This window comes from Monodon monoceros, unplaced genomic scaffold (genome assembly GCF_005190385.1).
Source record: "Monodon monoceros isolate NGI ecotype Baffin Bay Population unplaced genomic scaffold, NGI_Narwhal_1 Super_Scaffold_6, whole genome shotgun sequence".
Taxonomy (NCBI): domain Eukaryota; kingdom Metazoa; phylum Chordata; class Mammalia; order Artiodactyla; family Monodontidae; genus Monodon; species Monodon monoceros.
In genome coordinates, this window is record NW_021703783.1 from 64,364,363 (window position 1) to 64,382,835 (window position 18,473).

Here is an 18,473-nt window from a genome sequence, read left to right on the forward strand (position 1 = left end):
ATGCTTCAGAAATCTGGGCAGTTCAGTATAATTTCAATATGCCTGTTATCCTTAGATAATATTTTGAATACCATATACAGTTAACCTTATTTAAAGGCTAAAATGAATATCAAGAAATTTTCATAGAATTGTGCTATAGCCTTTGATGCTTATTTTAAGCTATAACATTCTAAGGTGGGAAATAAGTTTCCAAACTTTTACAACTAAAATTCAAATGTTATCTTTACTTGAGAGTGTGTCAGTCTCTACCTGGCAAGTCTTCAGATACCCTTGAAGAGTATTTGTAAGGAAGCCTAGGGAGTCTTAGTCCATCCTTGAAAAGGATAACAAGGAACAGAGACTGAACTTCAAAACAAAAGGGTTGGTAAATGATATATATTTGACTTAAAAAAAAATTTTTTTTGTGAGAAACTATAAGGTGCCTATCAACCTAAATTTTATTTTTATTTTTATAAAGCATTATAAAAATGACACAGATGCATGTCACACACACAAAAATAAATTTTAATAAAGTACTTTGTACTGTGAATAAACTAAAAATATTAAGCATTTATTTACTTACCTTTTAACATAAGTAATACATAGATACATTATCATTAATAAAAAAATTCTGACAGTATACAAACAAGTACAATAAAAAGTTAAAGCCCTTTTATGGCATCACTACCCACAGTGACACTGCCTTCTCATACTTCTTTCTATGCATGTACATATACAAATACATATATGTACAAATATTTAGGATTTAAGATACATGTAATGATTCACTAATTCATTTACCTATTCTTCTAACAAATATTTATTGCATGTCTACAATGTGCCAAGTACTTTTCTAGGAGCTAGAGAAATGGAAGGAAAAATGTTCCTGCTGTCATGTCCTGTCATTCGATCCTAGTGGGTAGAGACAGCAGAGTAATAAGCAAATAGGTAGGTAGATAGATAGATAGATAGATAGATTTATATCTATCTATCTATATATATATATCCTAATGTACCCCCTGTCCTGCCTTTCCCCTGTGGTAACCATACATTTGTTTTCTATGCGGTGAGTCTGTTTCTGTTTTGTAAGTAATGGTAACCATACATTTGTTTTCTATGCTGTGAGTCTGTTTCTGTTTTGTAAATAAGTTCATTTGTATCATTTTTTTTTTAGATTCCACATGTAAGTGATATCATATTATACTTGTCTTTCTCTGACTTACTTCACTTAGTATGATAATCTCTAGGTTCATCCATTTTGCTGCAAGTGGCATTTTTCATTCTTTTTTATGACTAATATTCCATTGTATATATGTACCTCATCCTCTTTATCCATTCATCTGTCAGTGGATACTTAGGTTGCTTTTATGTCTTGGCTATTATAAATAGTGCTGCTATGAACATTGGGGTGCATGTATCTTTTTGAATTAGAGTTTTCTCCAAATATATGCCCAAGGCTGGGATTGCTGGATCATATGGCAACTCTCTTTTTAGTTTTTTAAGGAACCTCCATACTGTTTTCCATAGTGGCTGCACCAATTGACATTGTCACCAACAGTACAGGAGGGTTCCCTCTTCTCCACACCCTCTCCAGCATTTATTATTTGTAGAATTTTTGATGATGGCCATTCTGACTGGTGTGAGGTGATACCTCATTGTAATTTTGATTTGCATTTCTCTAATAATGAGATGTTGGGCATTTCTTCATGTGCCTATTTGCCATCTCTGTGTCTTCTTTGAAGAAATGTCTATTTAGGTCTTCTGTCCATTTCTTGATTGGGTTGTTTGTTTTTTTGATATTGAGCTGTTTGAGCTGTTTATATATTTTGGAAGTTAATCTGTTGTCGGTTGCATTGTTTGAAAATATTTTCTCCCATTCCATAGGTTGTCTTTTCATTTTGTTTATGGTTTCCTTTGCTGTGCAAAAGCTTATAAGTTTGATTAGGTCCCATTTGTTTATTCTTGCTTTTATTTCTTTTGCCTTGGGAGACTGACCTGAGAAAACATTGGTACAATTTATGTCAGAGAATGTTTTGCCTATGTTCTCTTCTTGGAGTTTTATGATGTCATGTCTTATATTTAAGTCTTTAAGCCATTTTGAATTTATTTTTGTGTATGGTGTGAGGGAGTGTTCTAACTTCATTGATTTACATGCGGCTGTCCAGCTTTCCCAACACCACTTAATGAAAAGACTGTCTTTTCTCCATTTATATTCTTGCCTCCTTTCTTGAAGATTAATTGTAGCTGTGTGGGTTTATTTTTGGGCTCTCTATTCTGTTTCATTGATCTTATGTCTGTTTTTGTGCCAATACCACACTGTTTTGATTACTGTAGCTTTGTGGTATTGTCTGAAGTCTGGGAGGGTTATGCCTTCAGCTTTGTTCTTTTTCCTCAGGATTGCTTTGGCAATTCTGAGTCTTTTGTGGTTCCATATGAATTTTAGGATTATTTGTTCTAGTTCTGTGAAAAATGTCATGGATAATTTGATAGGGATCACGTTAAATCTGTAGATTACTTTGGGTAGTGTGGCCATTTTAACAATATTAATTCTTCTAGTTCAAGAACATGGGATATCTTTTTATTTCTTTGAATCACCTTCAGTTACCTTTATCAATGTTTTATAGTTCTCAGCATGTAAGTCTTTCACCTCCTTGGTCAGGTTTATTCCTACTTTTTTTTTTTTTTTGACACAATTTTTAAAGGGATTTTTTTTTTTTTACTTTCTGATATTTCATTGTTAGAGTAAGGAAATTCAACAGATTTCTGTACGTTAATCTTGTAACCTGCTACCTTGCTGAATACGTTTATCTGTTCTAATAGTTTGTATGTGGAGTCTTTAGGGTTTTCTATATAGACTATTTTATCATCTTCATATAATGACAATTTTACCTCTTCCCTGCCAGTTTGGATACCTTTTATTTATTTTCTTGTCTGATTGCTGTGGCTAGGACTTCCAGTACTATATTGAATAGAAGTGGTAAGAGTGGGCATCCTTGTCTTGTTCCAGATTTTAGCAGGAAGACTTTCAGCTTTTCCCTATTGAGTATTATGTTGGTGTGCGTTTGTCATAAATAGCTTTTATTATATTGAGATACGTTTTCTCTATACCCACTTGGTGAGAGTTTTTATTGTGAATGGATGCTGAATTTTATCAAATGCTTTTTCTGCATTTATTGAGGTGATCATGTGGTTTTTGTGTTTTCTTTTGTTGCTGTGGTGTATCACATTGATTGATTTGTGTGTTGAACCATCCTTGTGACCCTAGGATGAATCCAATTTGATCATGGTATATAATCCTTTTATGTGTTGTTGCATTCAGTTTGCTAATATTTTGTTGAGGATTTTCACATTTGTGTTCATCAAAGATACTGGCCTGTAATTTTCTTTTTTGGTAGTATCTTTGTCTGGTTTTGGTATTAGGATAATGGCGTCTTCATAGAATGACTTTGAGCGTCTTCCCTCCTCTGCAGTCTTTTGGAAGAGTTTGAAAAGAATTGGTATAAGTTCTTCTTTGTATGTTTGGTAGAATTCCTCAATGCAACCATCTGGTCCTGGACTTTTGTTTGTAAAGTTTTTTCTTTATTACAGATTCTATTTCAAGTCTAGTGATAATTGTTCAAATTATCTGTTTCTTCTTGATTCAGTTTTCATGGGCCTTATATTTCTAGAAACTTGTCCACTACTTCTAGGTTGTCCAGTTTATTGGCATATAATTGTTCATAGTATTCTCTTATGGGTTTTTTTTTTGTATTTCTGTGGTATTGGTTTTTATTTCTCCTCTTTCATTTCTTTTTTTGTTTATTTGGTCCTCTCTCTTTTCTTCTTGGTGGCCAGAGGTTTGTTGATTTTGTTTATCCTTTCAAAAACCCAGCTCTTGGTTTTATTGATTTTTTTCTAATTTTTTTGAATCTCTATTTTATTTATTTCCTCTCTGATGTTTATTATTTCCTTCTTTATGCTGACTTTAGGTTTTGTTTGTTTTTCTTTTTCTGATTCTTTTAGGTGGTAGGTTAGGTTGTTTATTTGAGATTTTTCTTGCTTTATGAGGAAGGCCTATGTTGCTATGAACTTCCCCCTTAGGACTGCTTTTGCTGCATCCCATGTGTTTCATATGTTTGTGTTTTCATTGTCATTTGTCTCAAGGTATTTTTTAATTTCCTCTTTGATTTCATTGTTGACCCATTGGTTTTTTAGTAGCATGTTGCTTAGTCTCCATGTAATCATTTTCTTCTCATTTCTCTTTGTGTGGTTGATCTCTAGTTTCCTGTTGTTGTGGTCAGAAAAGATGCTTGAAATAATTTCTGTCCTCTTAAATTTGTTGAGGCTTTTTTTGTGAAGGGACAGTTTTATATGAAGCAGCCAGGGAAGACCTTGTTAACATAACATTTGAGCAGACATTTGAAGGATGGGAGAGGAACCAATGCAGTTATTCTGGAGAAATAGTGTTCCATGCAGAGGGAACAGCAAGTAAAAAGCCCAAAGGGAGGAGCTTGCCTGCCTTTTTCAAGGAACACTGCAGACACCAGTATGGATGAAACAAAGTGTCAAGATCAGAAGCAGGGAGATCAGTTAGGAAGCTGATCTAGATGAGAGATGATGGTGGTTTAGATCAGAGAGGAGCAGCAGAAGAAATGGTTAAACTCTCAATATTATTTTTAAAGTATTGCTAGCAGAACTTATTGACAGATTCAGTGGGGGTGTGAAGGAAAGAAGAAAGCCAAGTGTAATTCAAAGATTTTTGGCCTGAAACAATGGGAAAATGGAGTTGTCATTTAGTGAACTGGATACGACTGCTGAAAGAATAGAATTGAGGTGGAAGTTGTTTAGTTTTGGACGGGTTGAGTTTGACCTTCCTTTTAAAAATTCAAGTGTGGAGGCTATATTATCAGTGGATAGATAATTCTGGGTTTCTGAGGACAAATCTGGGTTAAAGATAAATCCCTGAGTTATTAACATATAGATAGTAAGTCTGAGTGAGATCACTTAGGGAGCAGAAATGTTGAAAAGAAGTACAGAGACTGAACCTAGGAATATTCCAAAGGAGTTTGGGAAGGTAAGGAGGACCAGCAAGATGACCTAATAAGGAAGAACAGTACAGTGTTGCTCTCTTACTTAGCAATGTATCTTGGAGCTCTCTCCATTGTTAACATATATAGATTTACTAAATTTGTTTAATGCAGGACAAACTATTCCTTGGAATGGATGTACCATATTCTATTTTGCTTCTGCTATATTGATGATATTTGTTTTCTAATTTTCTCCTCTAACTATAATTTTTATCTAGTTCCATAGTCTATCTGGATTATTTTTGTTTATTTGCAAAATGGTTTTAATTTTATATTTTTCTGAATGCTATTTATTGAATAATCCATGCTTTCACACATTGATAGGAAATGACACCTTTCTCAGATAGTGCATTTTTAGGTTCTCTTCTTTTCCCTTAATCTGTTGGTTCCTGTGATAATACTATACTGTTAAAATTACTGTAGTTAATTTGAACCTTTGAAATCCAGTAGAGCAAGTTCCCCAAAGTTCTTATTTTTCAGAATTTTCTTAGATAACCTCATTCATTTTTCTTTTATATGAGTTTTACTTATTTATTTACTTTAAAAAGAGTGACCATTTTACTTCATTGGTCTGTGTAAGACATACAGATGAAATTTTATATTTTTTAGAGATCAGATATAGGGTTATTGAGTGAGTTTCCCCAAAGAAGAGATTTCAGCCACGAAGGGCTCGCTGACTGCAGCTCATTCATTGTCTGGGCTCAGCAATGGAAGCCAGGATATTCAGTGCACGTATGGTGAACAATGCCAGATAGGAAAGTCGAACAATAAGGCTTTTGTTTCATATTTTGATAGAGTTCTTTCTAATATTTCTAGTGTAGATGTGAAAAGGGTAGACCATCTTTTAGAGAAGGAGATAGTTAATATTTAAAAATCTTATTTAATATTAACAATTAGGAAGCATTTTAAAATTTGATGATGAAATATTTTATTTATCCAGAGATCTTGGCAAGAGGAAAATTGAAATATTTATCACATCAACAATTTAATAAGGCTTAGGTAGAAAAGTTTACTTGAGTCTTTCATTTGGGATTAAAGTATATGTGGTTTACAGTGCAAATTCCTAGAAAAGTTGCAAAATGTTTTATGCTTAAAAAGAGTGATTTTTAAATTATCTCATTTTCTTTATAATGTTTAGATCATAATAAACATTGCTGCCCAGATTTAAAGTAAAAGCTGATTTTGATAATTTGTGTGTCAAATGAGTTTTAGAGTCAGATTGTTAAAGTCCATTTAAAAAAAAAAAAGCCTGTTGGGATTTTTATTGACATGCATTGAACTTAAAGATCATTATGGGAATAAATTATGTCTTTGATATTTTTTTCTCTTTGTAACATAAATTATCTCTTCATTTATTTGGTTGTTGTTTCAGATATTTGTGTTAATCTTGCCCAGTTTTAGTTTGGTTTATTCCTAAGGATTTTGTTGGGGTCTTTTTTCTTCATATAAGAAATATTTATTGGGTGCCTGACACATGCTAGTCACTATTCTAGGGACCAGGGATACAAGATTGATCAAAACAAAGTCCCTGCCCTCATTAGGTTTATACTCTGATAGAAGGCATCAGGGAATAGAAAAACAAATAAATAGATACATAATGTCAGGTTATAAACAGGAGAAAAACTAAACAGGGAGAGGAGGGTCAGATATGTGAAGAGTAAAGCAAAATCTCTCAAAAATCACTTTATAGGGCTTCCCTGGTGGCGCAGTGGTTGAGAGTCTGCCTGCTGGTGCAGGGGACACGGGTTCATGCCCTGATCCGGGAAGATCCCACATGCCGCGCAGCGGCTGGGCCCGTGAGCCATGGCCGCTGAGCCTGCGCGTCTGGAGCCTGTACTCCGCAATGGGAGAGGCCACAGCAGTGAGAGGCCCGCATACCGCAAAAAAAAAAAAATCACTTTATATATTTTTCCCTATCTTTTTTTTCCTATCTTTCAATAATAGTCATTGTGGTTTTAAATAAGATAGTCTAAAACCCTCTATATACAAAGGTATAATGTAAGTTGAGATTATTAATTTAGGTGACAAAAATTTGTCTCTAACAACTTAATACCTGTTTATTTTTCCTAGATAAAATTATATGTCAGATTTCATTTAGGTCTAAAGAAATTTTAAAAGTGTGTATTTTCAAAGTAGAGTGAGGACATGTAGATAATCTTGATTCATCTGTGTAATTCTGTTGATTCAGTTCAACAAAGTTCTGTAGTAGGCAGTAGAGGATGTATGATAAGTGAGATACTCTCTTTCCCCTTAGGGAGCTCATGATGTAGTGAGGAATTCACAAGCAATTACGTAGAACTTTCATGCATGTCTCAGAGTGATATATTCATGACCTATAGATCTTAATCAACTACAGATATGAATTATTGAAAAGATGAATGAAAGAAGTAATGAGTGATGGATGTATAAACCAAATGCTATTAAGACTAGAAGAGAGAGTAATTTTTCATAACTAAGGGATAAAGGAAAGCTTTCTAAAAAAGGTGACATTTGGTCTTCATTTAGAAAGATGAATAAACAAGTTAGGGCCAGATTATGAGAGCCATGAATGCTATACTGAGGTCTCAGAATATTATTCAGTGGAAAGCAAAGTATACTTTGTTCCATTAAAGTATTTTTGAGTGTTTAATGCAAAAGAGTTGCATACATTCATTTACATTTCTGAAAAGTAGTAATTTTTCACATAATAGAAGATAGACTGGCATGGAGCTAGATCAGAGACAGGGAGCCTGGTTAGGGAGTAGTTATACGAGTCCAAAGCAAGGATACTTTAGATAAGAACAGTAGGAGGAGACAACAATTTACCAGGCCTTTTCAGAGATAAAACCAACTAACATGGTAACCAATGGTAGGGAAATGTGGTAGGGTCGGGGTGGCGAAGGCTAAAGATGATGGCAAGGTTTTAGGTTGGTTGACTACATAATGATATATCATCATGGGGGAAGATCAGATTTGTGGGCTTAGGAAATGAGTTTATTTTTGCATATTTTCCATTTTAGAAATGTTCAGCAAATAGTTTAAAATTCTTACGTCAAAATCCAGAAAGAAGTTCAGACTGAAATAATGTGGAAATTAAATTTAGAGGAGTAGATGTAATTGCCCAGAAACTGGAGTGAGGCATCTACAAGCCAAGGATTGCCAGCAACCACCAGAAGCTAGGAAGAGGCAAGCAGAGATTCTTTCCTAGAGCATTTGGAGTGAGCATGATCCAACTGATACCTTGATTTCAGACCTCTAGCCTCCAGAACCGTGAGAGAATACATTTCTGTTGTTTTCAGCTACCCAGTGTGTGGCCATTTGTTATGGCAGCCCTCAGAATGTATTACAGGGATCATCAGTACATATTGAGATATGGACAAGATTGTTTAGGGAAAGAGTATAGATAGGGCAAGAGTTCAGACTAATTTTAGGCAATTTAGATAGACTTAACTATGCCCAAATTTTACTTTAAATAGCAGTAAGACCAGGCAAATGTGATACTCGGTTACCATACAAAATTTTTAGTACCCATTACATTCTACCTAGCCGCTTCATACTTTTGTTTACCAGATGAAGGTATGTGAGTTTATGAGCCTTTATTCAAAGAAGTATAAAAGGGGCTTGGGGAGTGAGAGGATTAAGCCTTAAGAACATTTAATAGACAGAAAATAATGAGCTATCAAGGGGCTATGAAGAGCATTAGGCCACAAATAAGAGAGAATACCATGGAAGCCAGATGAAGAGAATGTTTTAAGGAGGGAGTATCAAAAGCTCTCGAAAATCTACAGTAAGAAAAATACCCATTGGGTTTGGTCTCAGATGCTGGTGATGATGGAACTAAGAGCTGTTTGAGTGGCCTATGTAGATCTTTTCAGAAAGATACTGTTACTCTTAATATAGAGGAAGGACAAGAAGGCAAAAAGAAAGGGAAAAAGAATTTTTTAGTAGGTATTACATTTACCCAGTCAAGAGCTAATGAAGATTGAAAACGAAAAGGAGATATAATTAAGAGGATGCGTATATAAGAACTTGGAGACTAAAGGAGAGAAGAATAAAAGGTTGTTCTAAAATTCAAACTTGTTTAATTAAGTGGATAATATTATTAACACAAGAAGGAAGAACTAGTAGAACATCTACATTTACAAGAGTAATGCATTTCTAAAGCCAGCAAAGACTAAGAAACTGGGCATATATGCAGAGAAAACCATAATTCAAAAAGACACATGCACCCCAATGTTCATTGCAGCAGTATTTACAGTAGCCAGGTTATGGAAGCAATTTAAATGCCCATCGACAGACAAATGGATAAAGAAGATGTGGTACATATATGCAATGGAATATTCCTCAGCCATAAAAAGGAATGAAATTGGGTCATTTGTAGAGACGTGAGTGGACCTAGAGACTGTCATACAGAGTGAAGTAAGTCAGAAGGAGAAAAACAAATATCATATATTAACGCATATATGTGGAATCTAGAAAAATGGTACAGATGAACCCATTTTCAAGGCAGAAATAGAGACACAGATGTAGAGAATAAACGAATGGACATCAAGTGGGGAATGCCGGGCAGGAGGGTGGTGGGATGAATTGGGAGATTGGGATTGACATATATACACTAATATGTATGAAATAGATAACCAATAAAAACAAATCATATCTCATGTTCAAAAAAAAGACTAAGAAATGAAATAGAAGAAAAAAACAAGAGGCTTCATCTACTCCAAAATTATCATTTAAAGATAGCATGAAAGTGCTCATAAAGGAGAGCAACTTGATTCGCTGATAAGGAAGTTTAATGCCCAGTTTAACTAGATTTCAATATAAGTATATGAATACAGTTAAATAGGAGACCGAGACTTAACAATAGAAATGGTGAACACAGTGACTTTGATTCAGGACATAGAAGGGAGCCTCATTCTTCACTGCAGTCAGAATGAAGCTGGTGAAATAGATTCTAAAGATTATATTGAATCAGTATATGAAAGGCTTTGTTTGAGGGTGTCTCTCTGTATCAGTTTTTTGCACTTGTTCTCTTACAAACTGAACAGCTGTGAGGCTGCTGTGACCTCAGTCAAAGAGGAAACTGTGATGCAGACTCAGAAAACTTCAAGGTGAGTACACAATCATTGGGTTGTCCAGAGGAGTGAGTCTCTAATGTGGTTTCCCATAGCCCTGAGCCAAGGCTGGCAGTTGCTGTAAACTGCCCTAGGACCTTAAAGTTCATGGGTGTTTTGGATAGAGATTTGGGGAGCCATGTGCATGGAGTAAGACTGCCCTTCAGCTGTCCTTCACACTGTTATGTAGGGTTGAAGGGATAACTTTCTTAACACACAGGTTAAGGGCACCCTTCGGTAGGCCTTCACTATGGTGGCAAAGATAAGTTTTATGAGCCCTAAGGAAGACAGTAACCCTCCTCCCTACCTCGTCACCTTCATCAACACAAGTTAGGGAACATGCTTGCCATCTTTCAGCCTCCATTTCTCCAGTGACAGCCCTGTGTGCTCAGTATGTGACTGCTCCCCTGCTGGCTTCCATGCTATATCATCTGAAATCAAGAGGAATGCCAGGAGTCCTGTGTATCCGTGTCTACATCTTCCCTTTATCAACTGTCAAGCCCAGAACTCTGTATTCCCCTGAAAAATTCCTTCCTCCGCCCCTACCACAACACTCACAGCTTCACCGCTATCTCTCTAAGGATGGTAAAGACCAAATCCCATCGTGCCTTTGATCCCCATTCATGTCAGCCCTCACCAGAAACCCTGGCCTCACGATTCATTCCTGATTTCTGGGATTTTCATCAAATGTATCTCTATATGTCCTTTGTTCTGCCTAGTCTTCTACCTCTCCTCAATTCCAAAATTTTCTGGAATTTGGTCATTCATTACTAAAAGTGTCTTTATCTGCAGCCTATTCTCTGAAAATTCCTTTACTGTCTAATCAAAACTTAGCTCTTTGCTGAGGAAGCATACTTCCCATCCTCATCGAGCAGTGCGTTTTTCTGTCTCAGTTCCCTTGTATGAGGTAATTAGCCTCTCGATTGCTACTTCAAGACTGTATGCATCATCTAATGCTGTTTCAGAAATCACCACAAAACTGAATGGCTTAGAGACAGAATAAATTTTATTATCTCTTACAGTTTCTATAGGTCAACAATTTGAGAGTAACTTTGACATGGATTTCTTAGATTTTTTTTTTCCTGGAAATAATATACCCCTTCCATTGTAATATATTTTCCAGAAATACTCTTCCCATTTCAATCTAATGATAAGTTATAATTTTTCTCAGTCAGTTCTTTTAGATTATTATTGGCAGAGGAAATTTCTATTGTTTTCAGACAAGTAGACCTGCTTTTTTCCTGGCAACATAAGGTGAATTGCAGAGCAATGATGGCGCACTAATTATACTTTTCATTACAAATGCATTGCTTGTTTCTTAAGTGGGATTCTTTTCATGTTCTGTAGTAAGTTGACTTTCATCTCTTCTTTTCCCCTAGTAGAAGTTTATTTTGTAGGTATTTGGTTGGGATATTATAAGTTGAGAAATTGCTGGCTAATCATTTTAAATGGTAAAATGTTCTGGTATTATGTTTTTGGAGATAAACTGTATCCTGTTGGAAGCACTTTGTTTGTTTGTTTTTCATTGTCTTCCCCTAATATTTACATGGCTTGCTTCCTCGTTTAAATCTCTGCTCAAATATCACATCCTCAAAGAAGACTTCTGTATTAATTAGGGCAGAAGTATTCAACTAGTGTGCTGTGGATGCTATATGGGAGTTCCCAGGATACTGCTTCCTTCATCCCGTGGGTTTTGCCTCAACACAGTTATCTGTTTATTCCACTGTGATGTACAAAATTTGCCATATTCCCAGAGGGCTGAGCTACAAAAAAAGTTTGGGAAGCATTAAGATAAAGATTTAGGTGCAAAATGGGTTCAAACCCAAAGTAACAGTGACTTCAACAAGACAGATGGATATTTCTGTTTCAGTCCAGAGGTAGACAGAGTTAGTAAGGGAGGTCTGCACCAAAAAGCCTTCCAAGAACCCAGAATCCTTCTATTTTGTTGCTCCACCGTCTGCTTGCCAACATGAACACATTCGAGGGATGAAGTAGGGTGGAAAGTGTGGGGGAAAGATCATGCCCCCCCCCACTCCTCTTTGAGCATTTGCACACATCATTTCTGCCCTCATCCAGTTAGCCAAAACTTACCCTCTAGCTATCCTAGTGACTGCATGGGAGTCTGGGAATTGCAGTCTTTAACCCGAGCAGCTGAATAGCCAGGTAAAAATTGAGTGCTGTTACTACAAGGAAGAAGGAGAGAACAGATGGGGGAAGGGAAAGAACTAGCTGTTTTATTGGTTAGCACTTTTCCTAACACTCTCAATAAAAGACCACAACCCCATTTCTCTAGCCCCTTTCCCTTTACAGTAAAGTTTAGATATTTCTTTCTTCAGTTGTAAGAAAAAAATTGAAGTACTTAGAGTAGCCCTTTGATTTAGCAATAATCATGTTTCAGTTAAATCATAAAGCCTTCAGTAAAACTCAAACTGCTGTTTCAAGGCATCTTGGAAATTGACAGAGAAGTAGTCCAGGGTCCCTAGTTACTGGATAGGCTTCAAGGGCTCCATGATTCCTGGGCACTTGTAAAGTGAAATTGTTTATATAGCCTGGTGGTTAAGAGCATGGCCCCTGGTGTCAGACTGCCTGGGTTTAAATTCCAACTCTGCCATGTGCTAGATTTGCAACTTAGGCAGTTTTCTTAACCTCCCTGTGCTCACTTTCTCTATCTGAAACATGAGAATAATAGTATACCTATTTCACAGAATTGCTGTGGGGACTAGTTAATACATTTAACGCTCTTAGCATTTAAAGCTAGTTATTACATTTAAAGCACTTACAATAGTGCCTAACAATATTAAGTGCTGTATAAATACTAGCATTATTATTATTTATATTCCTAGGGCAGGGTCAGTATCTTCCATCTGAGTATCAATAACGTCTATTGTAAATCTTACTTTAATACCTGAAAGAAATCACTATCACAGGCTTATGATCTGCATGAAATTTAAATTTTCTCTATTTTAATAAAAAATCATTTGACCTTTCATAACACAGAAGTTTATTTAGTGGAATCTACCTCAACAGTATTTTCTTTTAAAGCATTTTCTTGTTTTCTAGTTCTGTTTTACTTAACCTAATAGAAAATTTATATTCATCTCAGTTTTCTTTTAATTGCCACAGTTTTGATAGGCTTCAGCTTTTCTAGACTTTAACTTAAAATAGAAATGTTTTTTTGCCTTTTGAGAAACCCTGTGCAGTTAATAGTTGTACATAAGGGGCTTACACATCTGCAAGTTGCACGTGTAACTCTGTTAGTGAGCTGGGCAGCAGATACCTGTGATTAAGCAGAAAATGTTGATTTTTTTGTTGTTACTCGAACCATAATGCAGTTGAGCCAAACTGAATCACAGTTGAAAATCTTACAGCCTGTCAAGGGAGTGAAAAAATAAGAGCCTATACAGCTGTTCATTTTCTGGAAAGTGAACATCGTGGCTGGAAAAAAAACTGGTGCTTCAACATTGTTAGGAATGAATTAATATTGTTCTATAATAAATTGCCAAATTTCACATTTAATAAACCATTTTATTAGAAAGTCGGGTCAGCAGTAAATGCCCAGTATCTCATTACTTATCTTCTGTAGTTACACTGAACATGCAAAGTATTTCCATTTTAAATTGCTTTTGCTAAATATTTGAGAAATAATTTTGGCAAATTGGTTGGTATCAGACCTGGAGCTTAAATACAAAACAGCTGTTGTTGAGAAAAATACCATTTTTATAACATTAATATGCTTTTAATTAACATACTGGAATGAACTGTTAAACATTACCACTTACATGTTTAACTACTGTTTGACTTTCAAATGACTGATTTGCTTTCTCAATAGATTATTTACTTTAACTAAAAGAGGAAGAATTTTATTTAAATAATCCATATTTTTCTTCCATCTGCAGAATGTACCCAAGAAAAGTGGGGATTTCCAATGTGCCACTATTTAAAGGAAGAGAGATGGTGCTGTGGCCGGAATGCCAGAATGTCAGCATGTTTGGTATGACTGTTTTTTTTTCCTGGACTTAGAGTTTTATCCAGATGTTGCAGAATTTTATTTATTTATTTTCGGCTTCATTAAATGCCAAATTTTGCAGAGTGTCATAATTAATGCTTTTGTGCATTGCAAATTATGAGGAAAAAAATGACTTACCCTTCCAACATTACTCACTCTGCATGCAGTGTGATAACAATTTATAATTATACTATAATTCTACATTATAGTACTTAATTTCTTACATATAATTACTTTAATTATCATATAAAATGTACCAACAACCAAGTCTTAAACACAGAATTACTGTAGTGCTTTACCCACAGCTCTGTGGTATGTTTGTGTTTGTTTGTAGCAGATCATTTGGCCTCCTAATTTTTTATAAAATGGGAAAAATATTATTAAGCTACCTGGGATATGAAGTAACTATCTAGTTAAGTGAAATCTTTATTTAGCTCGTGTCCTTAGACCTAGAACACTTTAGCCCACAGTCTTCTCTGTTTGTGGTGTTATGTTGGTTTAAAAAGGAACAGATGCCAGTTAAATGGTATAAGTGGACTTTGTCATCATAAATTTAAAATACAGCTTTTAAAATAATGTGTTTAATGCCCAATCCCAAGATAAATTAACTATTTTGTAGTCATTATCTCAATATTTTTTATATTGCCAGTAACACAGCAATATAAAAAAGTGTTCCAGTGTTCTGGGTCACATATCTGAGAATTAACTTCGAAATCTTATTTATGCTCAAATAATGATTTCCTTTTGTGAGTCCTCTTAAAATACTTTTCTGGGAATTTGCCTTTCTTTCATTATATTTGTAAATGATACTCATTTAGGGTCTTGTTAGAATGGGAGGTCATTCTTGGAATGACTTGGTTCCCAGAATGCTGGCAGCTTATACCCTCTAGGCAGGAAACTGAAATAGTCTTTTATAGGGAATCTGATTAGCCTAAGAGAAAAGACTAAAGATACTGGCATTAGGGATTTCACAATGAAATAGGACCTTTGTGGTGAGATCCACAATTAAAAGTCCTCACTCATAAGCACAGGGCTTCTAATCAAGTTTATGATTACCGCATTTTAATTATCAAAAAGCCAAGAATCATTAGTTGTCTAAGAAAGTCTAACATGAAAGAAAAGAGATCAGATAAACAAATAGAAGAGTAGCAACTTGGAGGAAATGGATACTATCCAAAGTAAAATAAAATAACTATTAGTATCCCTTAGAAAAATAAAATGATATAATATATCCACAAAATAAAAATGTTTGCTATAAAAATAAACATTCAACAAACCAAAAAGAAGAGTTTTTGAAAAATAAATTCCAGAATGTAGAATTTGTCAACCGTGCCGCACTTAAGAACTTTGCCTGACCAATGTCAGCTTCTCATGGAATGCCCCTCTCCTAAACTCTATCCCTGTCTTTGCTCACCTTGACTTCTTTTTTTGATGCTAATCTAGGAAAGTCTAAGGAACATATTTCTTTTGGTGCATCTTGTTTTATTGCCTTTTGCTCCATAACTGACCTTTTCTACAAATATTCAAAACTTAAGGGGTTGAGAGAGAGACAGAGAGAGAGAGAGAGAGAGAGAGAAGTATACCTTTCTGGTGACACTTTCAGATAAATTGTTAAGGGTACTAACCAGAGGGGAAAATTTAATTACATTAGTGCAATCTTGTCAGCATACTTTTAGCCTGATAAAACTGTAAAATATTTTAGATTAGTATGAAATGAATATTTGGTATATTTATTGGCCAAGAAAAATTATTAATGTTTGTAAGAAACTGCTTATCACCTACCTGATTATCTTTTATTATGTAATCAGAATTTATCATTGGTATTTCTAAAACACACACATCAGCAACACATACCAAAAGTAGCCCTGAGTTATATGAGATTTTTATTGATGCCAAATCATTTATTATTAAAAACTTTTGTATCTTTATTATTGATAGTTTGGCCTTTTAGCAAAGCAAGTAACACAAAAATTTAATCTGAAATGAACACAACCAGTACTGTAAATGAAAACTCAGTGTTTTCTTCAATAACATACTTGTTCTGGGCCTGTTGTTACTTAATTTAATACAAAAATTGTATAATAACTATCTTCTGTATTCATAACACTCTGGTTCTTGATGTAAATGAAGGTATCCTTGAAGTCAATGGAAAAATTACATTTTTTTTCCTTCAAAAAATTTCTTTAAAGCAAGCTTTTATACCATGAACTCATTTTCCCACTAACTCTTCATGGTGTGAGGGCATGAGAAGTAAACCGGGGTTCAGAAAACAAGTTTTTAGTTCCTATTCACCTGCTAACTAGCTGTGCAGCTTGTGTCAAGACCCTGCCATTGTCAGTGACCTCGTGCATCTGAGAAAATTGCACTTGGGATAATCTGCACATTTTCTTTCAGTTTTAAAAGTACACGATTCAGCTGTATCTAAAAAGTATTATTTATGAAGACATAGCCATCTGAAGCAAATATGAGTACTTTAAATTTGTGTAGGAAGTATATACACTGTTACATTTTACTGTTTTTCTTTATGTTTGAAATATTTTCTAACGAAAACTTTAAAAATAAAATCTTAGCTAAAATGTTATATCTAATTTAGTTATAAAACAACGTAAGTGTAGAAATGCATGTCTAAAAAGTTGAAAGTTTCAGAAGGCCCTATTCCATTTTTAAATTATAACAAATCCTTTCATGTATGTTAGATTATGAGTGTTTTTGAGAAATATTGGGAAAATTTTATAAAATATTGGGAAAATTTTATAAAATTTTATAAATATTGGGAAAATTTTATAATTTTTTTTTATAAAAGTGTTTTGAATTTTAAATAAATATCAGTGTAAAAGCAGCTACATATAAAATTGCAAAAATATGTATTACTTTCTCTTATGGTGACTTGATCATATGTGAATTTGATTTGAATTTGACCATGCAGACCAAAAATATATGTACTTTTCTAAACTAAGATTTCAACTATAATCAGTTCAATATAGTCTTGTTTAATAAAAGATGAAATTATACGTTTATAAAAAATTGGAAGAAAATAAGTTAAAAAGTAGTACGTATATAAATATGTTTATGTATGTCTGTACATAATAATAGTTTTGGATTTATTTGATTGTTTTAGCTGCAATAAAAGTGAGCCAAGAATATGTCATTTTATTTCTTTCCTGTTTTCTAATTCCTTCTAAAATTCAAGGAGTGTATACAGTTGGGGTGTGTATGTGTTTGTGTGCATGACACACATCCATATATCAGCCCTAAATTATACAAGTGTACCAGTTAACATTCCTTAATGTTATTAACACTTTTAAGTGTATAAACTTATATGTTATCATTTAATTAATCTTTTTAAATGTCACTTTTACAAGCCCTTATACAGTGTGTTTATAAGTCTTATAAGACAAGACTAAATATATCAGCTGTCTTTGTCTTATTTTTTTCTCCTTAAAGGCACTGGAGCGCGTTGCAGTCGGCCAAGGGGTAAGTGAGCATTTTTACTCTAATCCAACTGATGAATGTGATAGTTTTTCTCAAAGTACTCTTCATACTTGACCTGCTGATGAACCTAAAACCTGATGGATTTTTATAAGTATCACCTGTTCTTGTAACCTATTCATATTCAAACTTATACATTTTCTGTAAGTTTACTTTAAAAGAGAATTTACTTTAAAAGAGAATTCTCAGGAAAAGTAAATTGAACTTTTAGGAAAACTTCCACATTATACTCTTGTACTAATGTCTCATTTATTCATACTATATTAAACAGTCTATAAATATTTCTAAAGAATGTTATTGCTGACTGTCAGCCTTTTATGGGCTTAGTTCAAGCAAAGATAAACAAGGTATAGCATTCAATTTATTTTTTAACTATCGTCCAAACCACACATTTTAGTTGGTTTCTTTTTAACTTTCTTCTTTATTGACTTCATTAGTCATTAGTTGCAAAAAACAAATGGGTTTTTACATATAAACAGATGTTAAATGTATCCTTCACATATTCATGTAATTGCCTTTTCCTCTACCTTAAGATTTATGAAACATATTAGGAATTTTAAAGTATTTTTTTAAGAGTTCCTTTTAAATTTTTCACAAAAGTTTTCTTATTGCCCTAAATTTTAGAAATTTCTCTTTTGCTTATTTTCAGGGAGGATTAATATGTCAATTTGAATTTTTAAAAATAATAGTAGCAACAAGTATCATTTACTGAGTGCTTTCTCTGGGCCAGACACAATGCTAAGAATTTTGTGTGTTTTTTTTTTTTAAAATACTCATTATACCTATCTGAAAATTGATAAAAACTGATTTTTTAAAGGCATTTGAGCATATTGTTTAAGT

The 18,473-nt window shown here is 34.1% G+C and overlaps 1 protein-coding gene across 6 annotated transcripts in view; it reads left to right on the top strand.

Annotated features, from left to right (window-relative positions):
- METTL25 (methyltransferase like 25) overlaps positions 1–18,473 on the top strand; it is a 165,813-nt gene that overhangs the window by 50,518 nt on the left and 96,822 nt on the right. For all 6 annotated transcript variants that reach the window (XR_003791041.1, XR_003791040.1, XM_029204799.1 and 3 more), the window contains exons 6-7: positions 14,035–14,129; positions 17,589–17,618. Coding sequence is in view for 4 of the 6 variants with exons in the window: in XM_029204799.1 (XP_029060632.1) it covers positions 14,035–14,129; positions 17,589–17,618 (125 nt within the window). In the remaining 2 variants the exon portion in view is untranslated. The remainder of the gene's footprint in view (positions 1–14,034; positions 14,130–17,588; positions 17,619–18,473) is intronic.